The 15,558-nt window shown below is 45.3% G+C and overlaps 1 protein-coding gene across 1 annotated transcript in view; it reads left to right on the plus strand.

The window, feature by feature from the left end:
- stx1b (syntaxin 1B) overlaps window positions 1-15,558 on the plus strand; it is a 53,594-nt gene that overhangs the window by 19,037 nt on the left and 18,999 nt on the right. The window contains exons 2-3 of the mRNA XM_030734984.1: window positions 8,879-8,953; window positions 10,006-10,105. Coding sequence (XP_030590844.1) covers window positions 8,879-8,953; window positions 10,006-10,105 — 175 coding nt within the window. The remainder of the gene's footprint in view (window positions 1-8,878; window positions 8,954-10,005; window positions 10,106-15,558) is intronic.

The following is a 15,558-nucleotide window of genomic DNA, read 5'->3' on the forward strand; positions in this document are numbered from 1 at the left end:
CAGCCGCAGTGTTTGCATTTAAACTTCATTAAAGTTTCATTTCACTGAGATTTAAACACACCGACTGCCTGCAGCGCGGGTTTATTATATTCCAAACTGTCACACATCATAAAAGAAGTTTGTTTCCAAAATGATTTTAATGCACGACTCTCAGATTTCAGATGTGCACAGCTGGATTGGTTTTGCATGATATCATTTCCACTGCATCACATCATTCAGTGTCATGTTGCTCTTCATAGAATAGAATAGAATGCCTTTATTGTCATTATACAGGATGTACAATGAGATGTACACATGTTGTGATGCTGTGAGTTGAGGTGAACCTTCAGAGGGAGGCAGAAACACGTTCCACCAGTATCATGTCAAACTTCAGTCGGTGCACTTGGTGATCTATCCCTGGATGATGGTAAAGTTCAGTAACTGTCTCAGAAATAAGGTTTATAAAGTAGATTTGTTATCATATTAAAACATATTTTATCAAACTCATGTAAGCTGAGGTCAGTTTATTGGTGTAGCACAATATCACGAGCAAACTTGGTAATCCAGCCTGGGATTATGATGGGATTATGATTATTAGGTGTAGCTCTAAAGTGATTGCTTGACAAAAAGAAATAATTTAGAATAACTGTTGGACTACTTCCTTCAGACATGTATCGTATCGTATCGTATCGTATCGTATATCATATAGTACTGTATCGTGTTGAACTGCAGCTCAGTCTCGCTGCAGTAAAGGGCCGACTAAAGATTTCAGAGTAACTGTTACTGTTAGAGCAACTTATCATCTTTACCTGCATTCAGTGCAGGCGGCTCAGGTCAAAGGTCACAGTATTTAAAAACATGATTTGAAGCAATGGAAACGTGTGTGCGCGCATGTGTGCGTGTGTGTGTGCGTGTGTGTGTGTGTGTGTGTGTGCGTGTGTGTGTGCGTGTGTGCACGTGTGTGTGCGTGTGTGTGTGTGTGTGTGTGTGTGTGTGTGTGTGTTGTATTTACATGTGATAGACTGTGAGCAAAGAGGCGGGTCGATGTGTTACAGGCGTGTTAGCATGCACATGCTCACCTTCTCCTCATCCTCATCCTCTTCTTCACCCTCATTCCTCCTCATAGAAACAGATTCATCATATTTGTTTATTTTAGATGATTTATTTCATCATTTGCAGCTTCATTTGTTGATTTCAGTTTGTAATTGTATTATTTTACATTATAAACTGTAGTTTTGTTTGTAATTCATGCATCATATTTTTTCATTATGTGTAAATGTGAATTTCTATTTTATACTTCATATATTTCACGTTATCCATTTATTAATTACTATTATCTAAGGCGTTATGACCTCACAGTATGTTATGTAATAAATAAAATCCAGGAAAACCCAAAGAAAAACTGATTTGACGAATATGATGCCAAGACGTGATCGCGGCGCTTCGCTGTGACGGGATTTTTAAACAAAACTGATCCGAGTGGTTTTTTTTATTTTTAGGAAGTTCAGCCGGCTGCCTCCTCCTCCTCCTCCTCAGATGGTTGGATAAGGAGAAAACAGCCGAGTGTGTCTCAGCCTCTGCTGTTATGTAACAGTGTTCAGATATTAGTCAGGGCCGGCCTCCTCATTACACTCAGAGCTAAGACCCTGCAGAGAAAGCGAGCTCTGGATTTCAGCTTAAAAGCTTCGTTCACCCAAATTTTTCCCGCTGTTCCTCCAGCGCTGGATTATCCCGAGTCAGAGGCCGGCGCTCGAGTCTCAGGCTGTGAGCGGCACAGCCTGAACCTGCAGGTGTACGTGCCACCGTACCGCGTTCTCATTGGTGCCCTGCAGGCTGCCTTAATTCTAAGTGATTCAGGTGTCCTGATATAAACTTGTTTTCTGTGCTGAGGGAAACCACAGACTGTATATAACCGATGGCCATGACTCTCACCCTCTTCCTCTGTTTTGGTTTTTATTTTGGATCCAGACGTGATGGTATTTGGATCAAATGACAGAGAGAGAAATCAAATTTGATTAAAAAATGTAAAAAAGAAAAAAGTAGTAGCATCTTTTCACCAAAATAAAAGCCTTTACAAATGGAGCGTGTTTCACACATGAAAAATTCATCCTCCAAAAACTGCACCGTGAACAAAAAATGACAGCGATGATGAGCTGATCCTGATGCTTCAGGGTTCATCCTCTCCTCAGTGTGACTGGCTGGTCTGCTTCCTGGCTCAGCTGCTGATTGGCTCTTTGGGGTCAGGACAACCACCATGTTTTCTGATTGGCTCTCAGAGATTTCTGCCATGTGACACAGCTCAGCTGTTTTAACAGCTGAGAGTCTGTGTGATGTCAGAGTGAGCCCAACGAACATGACAGAGTGTTTCATCCAGGCTGAACTTTGTCCACAGGTCATGTGTGAAATGCTTCTTTCCTGTTGGTAAATCAGTCACTTCAGACCCTCTGACCCCCCCGCAGGCCCCTCTGCCCCCCCCTTGCTGCTGTTGTTTCCATCTCAGTTACATTGGTGCAAACACCAGAGTTTGGGTGAGGCTGTGGGTATTTCCTGGAAGAACCTGCGCAGGTTTCTGCTGCAGCGCCTCCGTCAGGCTGTCTGAGGGGAAGTCCTGGAGGAGGAGCGATGCTGCAGAGCTGAACAAACATTTATACTGCGATCACAGCGCTGCACCTCCCGCCTCCCTTCCTGCTGGTCTCAGATCAATATTTACCGTCACAGCCTCTTCACGTCCCGGAATGATCCTCATTCAGCTCCCGAACGTCCTCCACTGAAATCCAGACCGGGTCACACACAGACCTGCAGACCGAGGCTCAGCACGGAACATCTCACTGATCTATTATTAATCCAACTCTGTCCATTAACTTCCATCAGCCCCTGACCTCTGACCTCTCACTCTGTGTGTGTGTGTGTGTGTGTGTGTGTGTGTGTGTGTGTGTGTGTGTGTGTGTGTGTGTGTGTGTGTGTGTAAACTAGAGAGTGAGGCAGGTGGAGCTTCAGGACTGAAGGGACAGACTCTGATTGGCTGGTTCAAAGGCAGGGAGGATGCTGATTGGCTGCTGTTCTTGATCATCAGTGTTAAAATATTATATAAAAACATATTTTTAGGGTAGAATTACATATTTTTCTTACACACTAAGAAATAGAGGGACAGGAATGGACCTAAAAAGGTACAAAGGCTTTGTCGCTCCAGCTGTACTTTATCAGGTACATAATTTGTACCTTTTTAATGGGTACGGTCTTGTACTTGTATATAAAGGTATATATTTGTCACTACAGGTACAGAAATGTTCTTTTAAAGGTACAGACAATAAGGTACAAAATGATTCTGAGGTTCAGAGGTACAATGTTGTACTCTACTAGGGTACAGCTGGAGCGACAAAGCCTTTGTACCTTTTTAGGTCCATTCTTGTCCTTTTATTTCTTAGTGTGTAGAGTATTAATTTTGTTTGACGGATTTCAGAATGTTCAAACTTTTTAATCCAAAATTCTTTTAATTTTTAAATTAAATTAAATTAAATTTATTTTTTATAATAATTTCTTTCATATTGATGACATCACACCTGCTTTTTTCTTTAAGGTTTTGTGACTTGTTTAAAAAGATTTTATTATTTTTGCTGATGTGTTTTTTCTGTATTTTATTTTTTTGATCATTGAGTTCAGATTTGATTTTATTGTGATGGGGGGGCAGAGTGTGGGCTCTGTCTATCTCCTGGGTGTGTCTGAAGGTCAGACAGTCCTCTGCTGTCACATGCAGAGAAAGGATTTCCACAGGGAGGAGCCCCGTGGTGCCTTCAGGGACACACATGCATGTTTGTAATCTTGTGGGATCACTCTGCATTCACAGACCACCAAACCTGACCTGGACCTGAAAAGCAGGTCCTCTGAAGAGAGAAATGTTCGTTAATCGGTGATGGAAACGATCGCTGGAATGATCTGTTTGAATCAGTGAGGAACGCGGTGATTTTAACAACCCGAGTGCAGCTGAAGGGGAAGTAAAAGTGGACGTTTGCGGGTTTTAAAAACATTAAATTGGTGCATCGTGTCCAACATTCCCCCTGAAGGCCGGCTGCTCGGTATCAGGAGAAAACAGAGAGAGGAACACGGCGTTTTGTTTCGCTGAACCTCCCCCAGAAACTCGTTGATCCGCTCCACACTGAAGTGATGAATGAACTCGTTTCTGCCTGCAGACCCTCAGTTTGTTATTTTTATTATTTTTGTAGTGTTTGTATTCTTGGAGAAGTAGAGCGACCCAGTTTCAGACATGTGGTGTGTTTTTTTAGCCAGAAGGGATCAGGAATAACAAACCCTCCTCAGGATGGAGCGACAGATCGGAGGCAGACAGGAGGACGCTCGCTGATGGGTGCTTCACACGACTTTCTCTCTCACTTCCTTTTGACTGCACAAAGACTTTACTAACCGCAGACGACAGTCACGAAAGAGGAAAGATGAGACATTTGGACAAGTTCATAGCCTCATCTGCATAAATTAACATCAGATATGCACAACATAGCCCACACTGCAGGGATCCATGATCACGGTGTAAACTGGAGTTCACTGCAGGTCCTAAAAGGGAGTGGAAGCATTCAGAAAGGACCCAGGCAGACACAGTTAACTGTCCTTAAACCATCAGTGGTTAAACACTGAAACCCTCACCGGCCTCATTCAGTCAGGCCCTGCTGGATGCTTGGAGACCTTCTGCAGCTTCACTTAAATCTTTCTGACACTTTCAGACCACAGGAACTTTTTCAGAGTTCGAGTAACTGTTGGAGGTACTCCTTCTTCCTGTCTTTGGCCCCTGTGGAGGAACTGAGGACTAACAGGGTTCTTAGAGCTCAGTTTTAGGGTCTGATTTAGGGAGTAGGTGGGTTTCCAGCATAAGAAGAACTTTGAGTAATGTAAGACTAAATATCATGGCTGAAACGTTAACCATACCAACAGCAGCTCCTAAAACAAACAGACGTCTTTGTTAGCAGGGCCTCCAGCTCCTGGTTCCAGTAACAGTTGGAGGTCGGTGCTCCTTCACCCGCTCTGCAGGAAGGGAGGAGCATTCGCAGCTCAGGTTTAGAGTCTATTTTAGCTCCTATGGTGGAGTAAAAAGGTTTCCAGCAGAAGAAGAACTTGCCGTAGGTGCACTGTGATTGGCACAGACGCTGAATGCTCAAACTCATGAATGCAGCACAACAACCAACATTTTACAAATGGTCTAAAAACTGGTGAAACATTAGTTATACGCTCAGTGGCTCCTCACTTAGAGAAGGACCGAGGAGATTGACTGATGTTGATGTCCAGGCTTTACTGAGGCTGGAGACAGATCACACCTTTGGCTCATCACAGCGTTTCCTCCACCGTCATCCGGAGTTTGACAGCCTGCCGGCAGTCCCGTTCAAGCTCTCGAGTAAATCGGTTCCCTCATTTTTCTTCCAGTGAGATTAAGACGGACAAAACAGAACCGAAGAAAAGCATCTCAGATGCTTCTCGTGATAATAACGTGAGGCGTTGATGTGTCAAAGGTGCCGCTCACATTTGAGATGTTTCCCATCAGCCCCTCCTTCTGTCCTTTACCTGCGTCAGTGGATAATCGCCCTCTGACAGATGTGACAAAGACGCTGGAGATGTGTGTGTCTGATTGGTGCACTGATGCAGCTCAACCTTATCAGCTGAGAGCAGACGTGTGTTACCCATGATCCTCTGAGGCTGTTTGGACACGTGTGGAAGCACAGCCCTGACCATAAGTATGTGGACAGTTACATCACGCGCACTCACACACAGCAGCGAAACAACCTAAACACAAAGAGCCCTGAGGCCAGAGGACCAGCAGGAAGTGACCGAGCTTTGTGATGGGAGAAAATGTCTGATTTATGCCCAGTCCTAATCCTTAAACCTACAGGGGGCGACTCTGCTGGCTGTATATGAGTTCACCTGAGCTCAGCAAACACCTTCTTGGTGACTTCATGTTCTCAGTCGCTGCTTTCAGCTCTTACTGCATCAAACATGAGGCTCATTTTGGAAATTATGCTCCCAAAAGGACCAAAAGGTGGGGGAGGGGAGAGGATTAGGGCGTGGCTACCTTAGCTTCACAAACTAGTGGGTGACGTCATGGATATGTCTGTCTCTGTTTACAGTCTGTGGGTCTGTACTGGCTGTTTTCAGTTTTCTGTGTGTTTTCTGTGTGTGTGTGTGTGTGTGTGTGTGTGTGTGTGTGTGTGTGTGTGTGTGTGTGTGTGTTGGACACCATGGCCTCCGAGCTTTGGCTCAGTGTGGAGATGAGCATCAGGCCCGAGAGCCTGCAGTTAGCGGACATCATTAGCACCGCCCACAGCGAGAGCTGTTGGCAGGACGGACTGAGGAAGCTGCCACCGGCCTCTACAGGGGGACAGCGGATCCAGGTGGAGACACCTGAGCGGGATACTGAGACATGTTTACACCATAAAAGATGATTCTGCTCTTATTTTAGGCACACATTAACTACAACTCCCAAGATGCATGTCAGGTCTCTGGAGCTAATTCCCCTTCATAAGAGCTTTTTTATAACTCACCTGTTTGCATTATTAGGGGCGTGGCCTCTTTGACTGACAGGTGGCTGTACCTGCTAGCTGTGTGCTCAGCTTCACCCAGAACTGGACCTCTGGACCGTGTTTGTGCTGTTGGAGCATTTTTAATGCAATTATCTGACCAATAATATGGCTGCTGTGGCTTCATTGGACTAACAGACATCCAAGAAGGCGGATCTCCTGTTTTATTTGGATACTACTGATTAACAGGTACCCAAGTCTGAGCTCCCACACAGATGACCTGCAGTAGCCCATGACATTCAGGAAGAGTTCTCATCATCATCCTCCTCCATTCAGACTGACTGGAGGACAAACACTCGGTACCTTCACAAGAGAAGCAGAGGAGCCCCAAACAGACACACACGGCAACACACTTTAAAACCAAAGACTCACTGAATCCCCGAAAGAAGACGTCACCTGACAGGAACGCACATATTTGTTTACATCTCAGTCCTCACTCTCATTGGATGCCACACCCATGTGACCAGGAGCACGTGGTTTCAGATGGTGCTGCTGCAGCGGGTCGGGTGCGCTGCTAAGGAGGGGGCCTCTCAGCCTGTTTCTGGCTCCTGATGGAGGGCTCAGTCACTGTGAGGAGCTGCAGCCAGTCTGAAGGAGTTTGTTTCCAGCCTGAAATCATCACTTGGATCAAACTGCAGACGCATTTTCTGATGAGTAGATTTAAATGTTTGGTTTGTAAAACATAAAAATAGAAACATTAAAGTGACGCCTCCTTCTTCTTTTTTCCAGCAGTTAAATCTAAAGCGGGAACCGAATTTCATCCAAGAGTGTATTAGTAATAAATGAGTTTGTGAGCTGATTAATCAGAATTTAAACTCTGAGCGCTCCTCGCTGTGCTGCGACCTGTGGTGTCCTTCCCTGTGTTTGTTTGGGACTCTCTGCAGAGTCCGAGTGATGCAGGGGGAGGACGGAGGAGGGCACAGAGGGACACCATCACTGCAGTCTGACAACACAGATGCAGAGAAACCGCATTCACACTTCCTGGATTTTGGAGATTTGTGAATTTTGAGGAATCGGGTGCATTTGTACTGTTTGTGTTTGTGTCGGCGCCCTGAGGAAATGTGTGGCTTCAGTTTGTGTTTAATCAAAACTTAAAAGCCTAAAAATCTAACCCTAACCCAACATCTGTTTCTGTTCTTTAAGTTTGTACCATGTTGTGTGCACAGACTGTAGATAAAAGATGGATGTTACCGGGTGGTGTTTGAAGTCCTGAGCTGAGCTGTGCCCTTTGAACTTAGAGGGCGTGTCCTTTAAGTCTTTAATCCAATTTCACTCTCAACAACTGGAGCTCTGCCTTCTTGGTCGTCTGTTAGTCCAATGAAGCCACAGCGACACACAAACAACGTTTACTTTATTATTTTAATTTTATGTGTTTTAGGGAGAGCTGGCGCTTCACACTGGCACCAACGATGAATGTGATGAAAGGCTGAGAAGTTCAGTTATTCAGTAACCCGAACCTGAACTTAAATCTGAGCCTGAACCCGAACCCAAACCCGCCCTCTGTCTGTGTGAAACCAGCAGACTTTGGCTTCAGTTTGCTGAATATCAGCCATCGTCTGTGCAGGGCTTTTTATTGTCTGCAGTCAGCACACACACACACACACACACACACACACACACACAATAACAATAACATGTTAACAATAACATAAATGCATTAAGTGTAACTGGAGCCTGTTTACCTTCAGTGAACACCTGTTCAGCCCGCCTCACCTGTCGGCCTCTCAGGTCGACACAACTTTTTGTGTCTGAAACTCAAAATGAAAACCCTCCAATCAGAGGACGATGAAACTTCCTGCCTTCACCCCTGCAGCAGCTCAAATTATTGTACACCTGAACTCAGGTGACCAAAACCAGGAAAACACTAATAATCACTTTCTGTCCTTCTTAAAACATTTGTTTTATTTTTAAAAGCATTTTTAATGTATCGTATTTTTGCAACGTTCATATGAAAATCGCGCCCGTTGCCACTCTTGGAGTGAAGAGTTCAGATATTTCAGGCTCCAGTTTCTCTGTGCTATGATTGGCTGGCTGGTTGAAGCTGTCTCACTGCTTCCTGTTTGTTTAAGAATAAGCTGCAGGTCATTGGATGAAGCTGAAATCATTTCCCTCTCTCAGCGATGGGAGGCGACTGTGAGCTTATTTCTGTTTTCAGTGTTTTCTGGTCTGCAGAATAGAAACTGATGCGTTTCTGCTCCCAGTATAACGAAACTGTTGCTGCATAAATAAAATGAAACTGAAGCTGTGTGCTGTTACTCTTCATCTCTGAAGCTGCATCATCATCACGCAGAACCAAACACTGATGACGTCGTGTTTTCTCTCTGCAGGCTAAGGACAGCGACGACGATGAGGAGGTGGTGCAGGTCGACAGGGACCACTTCATGGATGAGTTCTTCGAACAGGTGAGACACGACGAAGCACTCACACAGACCGTCATGTGACCCGTCACCAGAAACCTGCGGCTGGGCCCCGAATGAGCCGACATACACGATGGTTCCAGTCTGGATAAAGTTTACCTCCAAATTTGAATATGTGAGGTTTTAGGTCTACAGAAGGTTCAGAATAAAGACGATAAACCTGATTTAATAATAAATCTGACATCTCAGCAGCCTTTTCAGAAAAGTGATGAAATAAAAATGCTGTGAGATTCACCTGAAACGTCCAAACAGGACTTCCTGTCAGGCAACAGAAGGACCGCGAGCAAACACCTCGGTGACTACTCGAGTTCTGAGAAATGATTTTCTCTTCATTAAATAAATTAAAGAGTAAAAACGTGTCTGTGATGACGCGGCGTTACCGATGAATGAGGATCATCTTCCTCGGTCGACACGTCGACTGAAACAGCACACACGTGAAACCGCGGCGCCGGTCTGAAACTTCAGAGTGCTGAGCGTCTGTGTGCTGTGACGACCTCTTTGTTATTGAGGTCGAAAGCCAGAAGTGCTCATAACAGAAAACAAAACATGCATTAACAAATGCAGAGGTCAGAGGTCAGGCTGTCAAAGATGCATAAAACAAAAGGCAAAAAGACTCCGGTAACAGGGACAGAAAAGCAAAGAGATGAAGAAGTAACACAAACTGTCAGAATCATGTAAGCGACTACAGAAAGTCCTCGAGCAGAAGAAGAGACGATAAAAAGAAATAAAACTACAAAACATGAAGAAACTACAAAAGTCACAGAGAGGCTGCAGGAACATGAAGGCAAACAGAAATTATAAGAAACTAAAGCTGGGTTTAAGTAATCCTGCGATCTGACTTAGCTTCATTAATGAATGTTGTAATAATAATTATAATAATGTTTTAATATGCTCAAGTACAAGCCTCAAAAAGATCCCCATGTCCTCTCGTGCCGAATAAACTGTAACAGGGTCAAACTGGTGGGATTATACTGACAGTCGTCCTGCTGCTGTGTGACGTCAAACTTTGGTTTCTCTTCTGTGTTTCTGGTGTTCAGGTCGAGGAGATCAGAGGCTGTATAGAAAAGCTGTCGGAGGACGTGGAGCAGGTCAAGAAGCAGCACAGCGCCATCCTGGCCGCACCCAACCCTGACGAAAGTAAGACCCACACAGAAACACCGAGCCGCCGTCAGCGGCGCCACAACAAGTAAAAAGCTTAAAGCTGTAATTTGACCATGCGGACAGTAGGTGGCAGCAGAGCGGAAAGAGAACAGCAATAACGCGCTGTGACCACAGACGGTGGAAAACAGGGGCGACGTTTCCCGATCGGAAGAACGAAGTCAGTGTGCAAAGGCCTTAAACCTGCATTCTGTCTGCAGGCCACCAGATGGCGATAGCTGTGGTTCTGGTCTATTCTGACCTCTGACCTCTGTAAACACTTGCCTGTTTATGGACTCATTTTTATGGGTCCAGAGCCGCCCTTCCTCATCACATCCGGTCGTTAGGAATCAAGATGGCGACCGCGGAAACACTCAAAGCAGGGCATCAGAAACCAGCGCGTGACGTCACGGCGGCTATGTCCATCTTTTTACCATCATTCTGCTGCTGCAAACAAAGCTGCTACAGAGACTGAAGTGTAACAGCTTTCAGTCACACAAAATGTCGCAAATTGTCTACAAAAATGTTAAAGTAACTACTGAAAATCAGAAAAGTATACAACAAATACAGAAAAGAATGAAGTGACTGCAGCGAGCCGGCTGCTAAAGCAAATACAAAGATATCAGATCTCCTCAGATTTGTACAGAGACATGAAGCAGGTACAGAAAAAAGCACACAGTGAATGCAAACATCATTCAGTGAGAGTCTTAAAATGATTACATGCACAAACACAAAGGCCCCTGCTGCTAACTGTACATCACTGTTTCTGAGGCAAAGCAAAGTGAGAAGAATGAGCCGCTGTATCTGTCCAATCCGCCGGACGATTACAGCAGCAGTACATTAACCACCTGAGAAAGGTGCAGGCACTATTTCTTGATGAGCAGCAGTGTATCCCTCCACCAAAGTGACCTGCTCAGTGTTTCTGGGCTGTCTGCTGGCTGGAATGGAGCTGAGGCTGCGGTGGAGACGGCGAGCGATCAGCTCTCAGACTCTAAATAAAGACGTGAAATGTTGAATGTTGTGTCAGAAACCTTCAGTAACTCGACCCCCAACCTCAGAGCGACACCTAATCCCGTTAAACGCTCGCTGAGGAGCTGCCGCTCACTGCAGGGGCCTGCTGGCACACCGCCACTGAGCGCGCCCATCCATCACTCTGCCGCTCCTCCTGACACACCAGGGGAAATAAGAGGGCGCGAGGCTGCGGTGCGCTCACCCCGACCCCGGCTGTGACTCAGCAACAATGACTCAATGTCAGCGCTGACACCGAAAGCCAAGTCTGCGCTGTCAGAGAGTCTGGGCTTCTTCGCCTCAGGGGACCCGGCCTGCAGCAGGCCTCACCCCCTTTTTAGCTCCTCGTTGCCAGATTCAGCCACTCTGAGACGCCGTCCATACGTCCTCTTCTTCTCCTGAGGACTCACAGGGTTTCTTTCAGTGTCAAAGAGACCCAGAGACGTTTATGTCTCCAGACACAACTCAGACCTCACTGGAGCTTCTGCAGAGTTCTGCACGTTTGACAAAATGGACAGAAATACAGCCGAAAACCAAAATGAGGACAGAGCAAACTCGCTGTCTTGTTTAATGTGCTGTGTGTGGTTCTGTGCTGTAACGTGCTCTGATGAAAACAAACCTGTGACAAAGTCTGAGCAGCAGGAAGCTGGTTAGCCCTCAGTGAAAGCTGACAGCCGTTCTAAGAAACACACCAAACATAACTGATAATCAAAAATAACTAAAGATAACTGAGGACACGTCAAAGACAAGCAGCACAGGTGAAACATTAGACGTGACCTGAGATTACTCAGGCTAAAACCTGATCATAACTGGGTTACAAGTTCATGTTAGCGCCCGTCTTTAATCTTAGGAAGATAATTCTGCTCCTCTTCCTAAATAAGACTGTGTGAGTGGGTTTTAATGGTGTCCTGTAGTGGATGGGCTGATAGAGGGGATGATTTATAAGCCTCTTCTGTGTGAGCGGCTGAGTTTGAAACGTGTGCTCGTGTCTGACTGTTTAAGCTAAATAACAGATGAGTGTTGGGATTCCTGCTTTTGTTGAGCTGCCGCTTCACGTTTGCTTATTTCACATCTTTTCTGTTTGCTCTGCATGCTGTCCGACTTTTGTTTTGTTGCTGCATGATTTACGTTCTTTTTTCTGTTTGTCCATCCTTTCCTTTTTCCTTTCCTTCACCCTCTCCTCCCCCTTTCTTCTCGTGTTTGTCACCGTCGCTCCCTCTGATGCCTCCCCTCATGCCGTATGCCGCCTGTGAAGTCTGTTTAAACTGCATGAAGTGACGTTAGCCTCGGAGGAGATGACGAGGTTAAGCACTGAGGACGTGAGCGACGAGCCTCTGCTGCCTCGCTGTAAGTTTGTGCAGAAAACGCTGCGAGTGTGCAGCTAAGTCTAAAATCCTTTAGTCATCTCTCAGGGGCCAGTTTGAGCTTTACAGAGGAGAGCAGGTGGGTCCTCTGCAGGAGCCGGAGGACGGCGCTCCGATGGAGAACTAGTGTTATTATACTGGCTGAAAAATAAATGCTACGTCTACAAAGTGACCCAAATCAAACACGCCCTCGCTGCAGAGCTGCTGTCAGATGCATGCTGGGTGTTTGTGAGATGCGTTCAGCTCTACAGTCGCTGCAGTGATGGGAGGGGGTGGAGCAGAAAGACCTCAAATGAAAACATTATTTTTATACTCCAACATCTTCATACTGCATTGATGAATCCACAAATCTGTGTAACGTCTCAGAGATCAATAATCCAGAGTGTCTCCAGGAATTAAACAAATATGGTGCATAATATTTGATCAGAGACGAATAAAGTAGAGAAAATGAAACCCTGGATTTTATTCGCCCTTCATGCAGACAGTTTAGTTTCTGTTCAGCTGTTTTCCAAAGTGGTGAAAGAAGAACTGAGACTCTTTACTGCAGTAAAAGCCATAAAAGTACTTACAGTACAGAAAGTAAAAGTATTCATTATGCAGAATCATAACTATTGATTCATTAATGTCACTTTAATATTGGAGCAGCAGATGACTGAAATGACTTGCACTGCTGGGGAGAGCCATCTGTAATAATACAGCCTCATCTGTAAGCTGAGAGAGGTTCATGTGCACCTCCTCTGCTGCAGGGAGCAGCCTCTCTGGACCGAGACGAGTTTTCCTGATATGACAGAAACGTGCTGCACAGACAGGAAAACATAAATAATAACTAAACTGAGTCCAAGGAAACAAGCAGGGAAAAGCAGGGAAGACAGCTTGGAAAGCTTGGAAAAGTGAGAGGAATATGAGGATGAACAACAGTCGACTCGACCAGAACTAAAGGAGAAGGAAGGGCTATTTATACACTCTGAGGGCTGATGGGCAAGTGGAGAAGGACACACAACAGAAAACTATCAGAATAAAAGAGGAAATGAACAGTTAAAAGCTAATTCAGGGGGAACAACATAACAAAGAGACAACAAACACACAAGAAATGAACCAGGAAGTAAACAAAAGACAAACCAATCACAGGAAGGCGAGGCGGGGAGACAAACTGACAGTGAAACAGTGAACTTATCCAAACTCAAACGTATCCACTGAAAATCACAGAGTCCTAACCGCACCAACCCGGGGACGCTCGCTCCTCTCAGGTAAACAGTTTCAGTCAGAAGAAACGGTCCTGCGTTGGATTTTCACTTGTTGTCCAGTGTGCGATGGACTCAAACGACAGCGGTGGCGTTCCCTCTGCTACGAGACCGCGCTCCATCACATCGACTCTGAAGCTGCACTTTAAAGTGAAATCTGCACTCGGGTTAGTTTCGGTGTCGTAGCAGGACAGCCAGAAAGGTGTCCAAACGTTAAATACATCAACACATGCCTCCATAAATCAATCATAAATCCAATAAATCAAAACACGAGCGCAGCAGCATCATCTCATTGTCTTCATTTAATAAAACCACATGAATAAATTTTGCTCCTGCTTGTTGTTTCTGCAGCTGATTAAAACCTTAAAGCATCTTCAGGAAATCTTCAGTAAGTTCGCAGCTCATTCACTGATCGAAAAGAGCGAAGCAGCTAAAAATAAGAACGACAGGATGTGTAGGAGGAAATCAGAGGGATCAAATGTTAAAGGATATTTTGTGATGATGGGATGAAGACTAAAGTGAGACTCTGGTAAAAACCAGGATCTGGAGCAGAGAGAGTGAGATGCTGGAGCACAGACGGCATATCTGATGTCTTTAAACGTCACTTCGCGTTCGTCTGACCTCCGACTCTTCTTCTTCCTTCTGGTGAAAGCATGTCGCTTTCTTTCTTCTTCTCCTCCTCAGTTCTGGGTCAGCTCGCTCTCAGCAGCCAACGGGCCGTCATACAAAATGCATCCCGGTGTTTCTGCCTGAATAATGCATGATGGGAGTTGTAGTGAGAGCAGAGCAGTACAGCTGTAGTTCTGCTTCCCAAACCACAGCCCATTCAGAAAGACCCGTTTCATTTTGTGTGTTTCTCCATCTTCTCATGACCGACATCCTTCCAACACTCCTCATCATGTGCAAGGAGCAAACTGCTGACAGGAAGCACAGCGCGCACTTCCTGTGGATCCGCGTCACACTTATTCTACGAGTCCTGCAACAAAGACTCAGAAAAACTGAAGCTAACTACAATGGCAACGTCCAGCAGGGGGCGACTCCGGTCATAAAGAGAAGTATTGAACGTCCTGCTCAGCTGATCTCTGAGCCCGGTGAACTCTTTCCTGATGAGTCTCAGTCGCTGATTTCAGGTTGGACTGAATAAAACGTGAATTTTATTTTGGAGATTTTGGTCCCATCAGAGAGGAGCAGTAAGCAGGGGAGGGTCTACTTTGTGATTGACAGGTCTCTCCATCCATTGTTATGTCTTCTTCCAAAAGTCCAATATGGCGACAGGAGAATGCGTCATTGTGGCTGCTTCCATCTTTTATGTACAGCCTATGGAGTCAAAATGGAGGCATGTGTGTTCAAGTTACGACTTCCTGTTTTCGCAGTAACACTGAAACTGGCTCCACAGGGAAGCTTTTCAGCCGAATTTAGCTTTAGGTCAGACTGACCACAGATGATCTCACACTGATTAATTCTGGAGGAGTTCATTAAAGGGCAGGGCGGGGCAATAAAGGTGTTAAAACTCCACCCTAAATTAAACATGGCAAACTTCCTGTTTAGTGTTTGAAATGTTTTTCTGACATCTGCGCCAGGTTTGACAAATCTGTGAACATCCCGAGCAACTCAGCAACAACCTCCTGTCTCACAGTGATTGGCCTGCAGAAAGTTTCATGATAATCAATCAAACCCTCGGACTGTGACAGAGCTGTGAACCGGTAAACTCTTTAATACTCTGAATACTTCATTTATCCCCAAATGTTGGACATGTTGCAGCAAAAGCACCAAAAACAGTCGAGCTCAGAGAGAATCAAATGAAGGAGTTCGTCATCATCATCATCATCATCATCATCAG

This window comes from Archocentrus centrarchus, chromosome 8 (genome assembly GCF_007364275.1).
Source record: "Archocentrus centrarchus isolate MPI-CPG fArcCen1 chromosome 8, fArcCen1, whole genome shotgun sequence".
NCBI lineage: Eukaryota > Metazoa > Chordata > Actinopteri > Cichliformes > Cichlidae > Archocentrus > Archocentrus centrarchus.